Source organism: Apium graveolens, chromosome 3, assembly GCF_009905375.1.
Source record: "Apium graveolens cultivar Ventura chromosome 3, ASM990537v1, whole genome shotgun sequence".
Classification (NCBI taxonomy): Eukaryota; Viridiplantae; Streptophyta; class Magnoliopsida; order Apiales; family Apiaceae; genus Apium; species Apium graveolens.
Window position 1 is genome coordinate 286,002,791 of NC_133649.1, and position 6,455 is coordinate 286,009,245.

At 32.1% G+C, this 6,455-nt stretch overlaps 1 protein-coding gene across 1 annotated transcript; it reads right to left on the reverse strand.

Moving 5' to 3' along the window:
- Window positions 1–561: 561 nt before the first annotated feature.
- Window positions 562–2,336, reverse strand: LOC141711101 (acetylajmalan esterase-like). The gene is made up of 5 exons (XM_074513539.1): window positions 1,946–2,336; window positions 1,567–1,779; window positions 1,329–1,480; window positions 939–1,197; window positions 562–864 (listed from the first exon to the last, which is right to left on the reverse strand). Exons 1-5 carry the CDS (start codon window positions 2,217–2,219, stop codon window positions 644–646), a joined length of 1,119 nt encoding a protein of 372 aa, XP_074369640.1. The 5' UTR covers window positions 2,220–2,336; the 3' UTR covers window positions 562–643.
- Window positions 2,337–6,455: the final 4,119 nt, after the last annotated feature.

The window sequence follows — 6,455 nt, forward strand, 5'->3', positions numbered from 1 at the left end:
AATAAAACCGACACTAAATCTCGACCGTGTACTTTGGTGTTCGTGTATTTTCGTGTGGTCTACTAAAAATGTAAACACAAACACTAAATTTTCGTGTCGTGTAAGTCGTTAACTCCTTTGAAAAGTCAATTAAAATTCAATTAACTCGAAAACTGGTTAAAAAAATTGATCAATAAATTCGTTAACTCCTTTGAAAAGTCAATATAAATTCGTTTTAAAATTAGGTTTTAAATTTGTTAAATACAGTAGTTTTAAAAATCCAAGAGTGTGAAGTCAACCACCGGAGTTTGTCTAAAAACCTATATTTAATTTTAAAATCAAACAAATGCTGGGTGATCGGGGATGAAGAACTTTAAAAAGATTGTCTACTCCGAATTGCACACAGTTTAATAAATATTTGACGAGGTATTTATAAAATATTAGTGAAAAAATTATTAGTAATGCTGAATTTCTGCATGAAACAAAAATCTACATCAATAAATTTTTTGCAGCATGATCACACACTACATAAACCTTTTTTATATTTAGACAATCAGTTGAATATGAAATGGGAATGGACCCCAGAGTCTTTATTTATTTTTAACATGTAATGTGGTACGTGTAAGCAAGCAACATGTTCTGAACTGAACCCACTGAATGAATCTCAAGTGGGCGAACAGCGGAGCAACGATGGAAGGGTGGCAATGAGATAGTGTGCCATATACATGTAGGCCTGTTGTGTTAGATGAAGTCCGTCCCAGCTAATGTATTCATTTGGATTTGTACATGCTGCAACTCCAGGGCTTCCACAAAACGTTCCCAATCCGAAATTATATTTACCCCCACTTCCGCAACAAGCTTTTAACAACGAATTCGGATCAAACCCTATCACAACACACACTTTCAGAGATTAACCTCAAAACTGAAACAAAGAATTTGATTAATTTTACGTAACAAACCTGCACGCGAGAAAAGCCGCTCAAAAGCTAAATACAGGTTCCCATAAACAATGGTGACACTCGGGTTCTCCAGCTGCAATTTTACAATTCCTATTCTCAACTGCAAGTTATAATAAACTGAGAATTCATTGTACTCCTTCAAGCAGTGGTTCTGGTCGAAAGAACTGTTAGCTGGGAAGTCAGTCAAATAAGCTGGCAAACAACCTAGGGGAATGTTTCCAGGAATAACAATTTTACGTGCTCCAAGTTTGATGATTTCCTGTTAGTATTTCATCAGCCAAGTAATTAATAAAAATATGTTACTACTACTAATAATGAAACATAACATCATGTTTTGATGAGAGGAAGACAACTGCCACAACATCTATAAAAAATCGAAAGTATACTTACTCTTGTAGCGTTCATTATGGTTTGTACTATTTCCGGAACAAGAAAATTCTTGACCTCTTGGATAGTTTTGCCTCCAGAAAATGCGAAGAGAAAATCATTAGCCCCAATTCCTCCCATAAAAAATAGTGAATTTTTAAGTTTGTCCCTGCAATCTGAAAATAGTTTCCCATTACACTTGTGCATAACTAATGTATAATTTGGAGATAAAGCAGTTAATAATTTCATTAACATAATAAACCTGCTTGGGAGTTGTAGTAATTAGAAAGGGACCGAGACATCCACCTCACTTGCACGTCAAGAGAATTATTTGTTGATGCGCCAAATATATTTTTCATAGCCAAAGTTTGGACAGGGATTGTAGTTGCACCCATGACTGCAAAATTTATTCCGTTGGTGAAATTGGCACTCCTGTTCTCATACGGATTTAGCAAAGGAAGATTGGCTGCAGATGCTGTCAGGTGAACAAATAATACACAATATCAAATTTTTAATCCCCTGTTGTCATAGTGTATGATAAATGTTTTTTCACTACTCCAAAATGAAAGCATAAAGAAGATTTATTTACTCTATAAATGAAAGTTTGTAGTGTCTCAGCTGTATCTCTATGAAGTTCATACCAATATAGTCTATCATGAGGAGACCGTCTGAATGTCGGCCCGTTGATTTGTTGTACGTTATACCGTATGGCAGTCTGCCAGAAATATCAAGGGGATTTTCAATAAGGAGATTTCCTGTGTCGGAATAAGAATCTCCCAACTGAAATATCTTGTCAAATTTACAGTTTTCAAATAAAGTTGATTGAAGAAGATGGAGGGCACCATGAGACATGGACAACAGCCTCATGATGTTAAGAAATATGAACATAACTGCTTTCACTCTTGAACCCGTCATTTTTTCCTATGCTCAGTTGATTGGCCCAGAATTCAGTTCTGGGGGTGTATTTATTTATACACTCCGTGTCCTATAGCCGGGTAACAGATAAGCGATAACTCCAATTCACAGTCTGGTCCTTTCGACGCTGTGCCTGGATCCTTCTTGCGGTGAAGCTGCAGCTCGGTATCTGCAAAAAAAATACCGGAGGAGAATTTGAGCTCCGCGGCGCCTCCGATGGGAGAGTATAAACTCGCTTTGGAATGACGAAGGTAGGAATGTAAGGTGGCTGTATGTATAATGATGTGCAGAAGAGAATGATTGACCTCCAAACATTCCTTTCTTAGACTATTTAGAGCCTAATAGTAGGATTTAGGAGTTGGTACCTTATAATGAGGGCCGCTCGTTTTTGAGAGCGGAAGGGCACCCAGGAATCGTGGACGCGCTACACGTGTCCAGGTTAAGATAGTAAGGGAGCGAGTTCCTTCTCATCCATTTACAACTGTCATTTGTCACATGATTTCTTGTGCGTCACGTAATGTTTTCTTCTTGGGTTTTTTGGAGTATGGGCCCAGGAATTGTTTCGGTCCCGGGGTGGGATGCACCTGGACCGGACATGGACAGGGTGATCAGGACCCGAGCCCCATAAGGACCCGGTTCTGGACATAGTATAAGCGAAATCATGTATAATTTGCTGCTAAAGTATGAAAGTAACAATTTTTGGTACTTACATGACATAAGTTGACTTATATTATCTATCAACTTTATTTTTAACACAAATCCACTTCTATTCTTTATAAATTTTATTTTCTTTATAAACTACTACTAAGTAAACTACTAACACCAATTGACTTATATTCTTACTATATTAAAAATTTATTAAAGTTACGTTAAATTAAGTAAAATAACATATATTTACTTTTATTTTGAAAAATTACTAACTATAAAGTAAACTATTAACATAAATGGACTTTTATTCTCTGTAAACTTTAAATTGGATAATATTATTTTAAAAATAATTAAGTAATAGCAAATGACTTTAGTAACATTTATTAACTTTTAAACTGAAAATTATTGATTTAACGATTGTATTTGTTAGTGTCCATCACAACATTTATTTGCTTAAAATTAAAATACATATTTTAGCAGTAACAAATTTACGGATTGTGTTTAGATTATATTAAGTAAAATTAAATTAAGTTTAATGACATCTATTTACTTTTAATTTGTAAATTAATTTTTATCGATAATTAAAAAATATTAAATAAAGTATATTGAAAAGGATAATTATAAGATATTATCAAATAATATTAATTAATATTAAATTATCTAAAGAACATATATTTGGTTCGTAAGATAGAGATACAATTCATTTCAAAAAAATAAAACTAATGTGTTAGATTTCTATATAAAATAAAACAATGCAAAACTAGAATTATAGTGAAAAATTTCATAACTGATTCGATTCTTTTTAACCACATAACTATTTTTTGCAAATATCAATTTAATAATTGATATTAATATATTAATTTTAATTCGTATTTCGCACAGATTATGAATAATTCTCTACAAATATTACTTTATTAATAAGCGAAAACATGTATAATTTGGTGTTAAAAGTACAAAGTACCAAATTTTGGTACTTATCTGACATAAGTTACTTATATTCTCTATAAACTTTGTTTTTAACATAAATCAACTTTTATTCTTTGTAAATTTTATTTTCTTTATAAACTACTAAGTAAACTATTAACACCAATTGACTTATATTCTCACTATATTAAAAATTTATTAAAGTTACGTTAAATTAAGTAAAATAACATATATTTACTTTTATTTAGAAAAATTACTAGCTACGAAAAATTATTAATACGAATTCAATTCTATTCTCTATAAACTTTATTTTCTATTAGTTAGTGTCAATCCTAGTGTTAGTTTGCTTTTAAATTGAATAATATCATTTTAAAAATAAATAAGTAATAGCAAATCACTTTAGTAACATTTATTAACTTTTAAACTGAAAATTATTGATTTAACGATTGTATTTGTTAGTGTCCATCACAACATTTATTTACTTGAAATTAAAAAATATATTTTAATAGTAACAAATTTATGGACTGTATTTAGATTATATTAAGTAATATTAAATTAAGTTTAATGACATCTATTTACTTTTAATTTGTAAATTAATTTTTATCGATAATTAAGTAATATTAAATAAAGTATATTGAAAAGGCTAATTATAAGATATTATCAAATAATATTATTTTATATTAAATAATATAAAGAACATATATTTGGTTCATAAGATAGAGATACAATTTGTTTCACAAAAAAAATTAATATGTTAGATTTCTATATCAAATAAAATAATGCAAAATTAGAATTATAGTGGAAAATTTCATAACTGATTCGATTCTTTTTAACTATATAACTATTTTTTGTAAATACCAATTTAATATTTGATATTAATATATTAATTTTAATTCGTGTTTCGCACAGATTATGAATAATTCTCTACAAATATTAATTCGATATTTTTAGTCTTGGGCAAGTGTTTCGCACGGGTTAACTATCAACTATCTAGCGAAAAAATGTTTAGGACCCAAATCTGGGTACTCACTAGAAAATTATACAACTATTTTTGAAATTTTATGTAATAAAATCTAAACCGACAAAAAATTACTTCTAATCCCTGTAAATTTTATTTTCCTTCAATTTTTTATTTGTTGTTGAACATACAAGCATCTGTTTACTTTAAATATCGTATTAGTAAGTTAACATGTCAGATTTATATAAGTAAATAATTAGGTGCATGCATAACTACAACTATACGGTGAAATTTTAGAGTTACACTTAATTTCGATTTTTTAACTACATATTTTAACAGCATTTACTATTATATTTAGATCTGTATTTTACACGAATTATGAGTTCAATTTTATGCAATTATTAATGTGATACTATTATTTTTAATTCCGGACCCGTGCTTGGCACGAATTACTAACTAATAAGAATAATTATTAAACCATCCATCGTCATCTCTGCTTCACGGTATGAAAACTAATTACACTCTTTTTTCTGTTCAACCTCATCTGGTGATTGACTTTGGCCTCGTTTGGTTGTCTGTAACCCAGCTCACTAACCGAGAGTTCTTGGGAACATGAGCAAGTTGTACTATGAGAATCAAATAATTCCTGATCACATAATTATTGTGGAATTAATTATGCCCAGTTTGGATTATAAGTGAAACCCAATTAAAAGACCCAAAACCCTGAATATTAGTTAATTTCATAATTACTAAATATGTTAAAAATCAGCTGGAAAGAAGAGTCCAAATAAGGGTATAATTCCTTGGAGATTGGCCTCCTAGAAACCTCATAGAATAAGAAATCAATTTCCTACATTTTGGGACTCCCAAGTCTATTGTAAATCTGAGACTTGCCCACCAAATCTCCTAACACTAATCCAATTTAAGGGCATCCTATTCCTAAATAAGGGGCCTCACCCCACAAATTAGAACTATATTTTTGATTTGATCCTTGGCATATAGCAAGTTACGTAGGCATCCTTTGAAGGCAGATTAAGTCACGAAACACGAGAGCAGTCAAATAGAGCCTTGAAGCTCAGGAACCCTAGTAATAACTACAACTTTAAATACACTATAAGTCTTCACCCATAACATTTGGCGCCGTCTATGGGAACACCGGCTGAGACAAGCCAGACAATTTCATCCTCCATTGAGATTCCCCCGCACTCAATTTACTCCCAAGGGACAATGGATTCTTTGAATCCTCGATCTGAATCACAGCCACCCCCAGCTCTAGGGGTGAACCCTCAGAACTCGAATCTAAATGCTCCTTTGGGAACTCAATCCGCGGGCTTTGATATTTTAACTATAGTGCATCACACACCCATAAATCACGTCAGGACCTTCTAATCCGCTGTTGCTGCATCCCGTGAATGATGCGATCAAATATCGGGCTTTTCCTCAAACCTTATCAGGCATGGCTCAAAGGTGTTACAGTCGTTTGCCACCAAACTCAATTGGGTCCTTTAGAGAGTTAAGTCAAGCTTTCATCGAGCAGTTCATCAGCGGGAAGGTGCATGAAAAAAGCTCTGCATCTCTCATAAGTATTGTGCAAGGAGCGAAGGAGTCTCTTAGGGACTACTTAAATCGATTCACAAAGGAGGCTTTGAAAGCACCAAACCTTGATGACAGGGTAGCTATGATAGCACTGCAACAAGGAACCAATG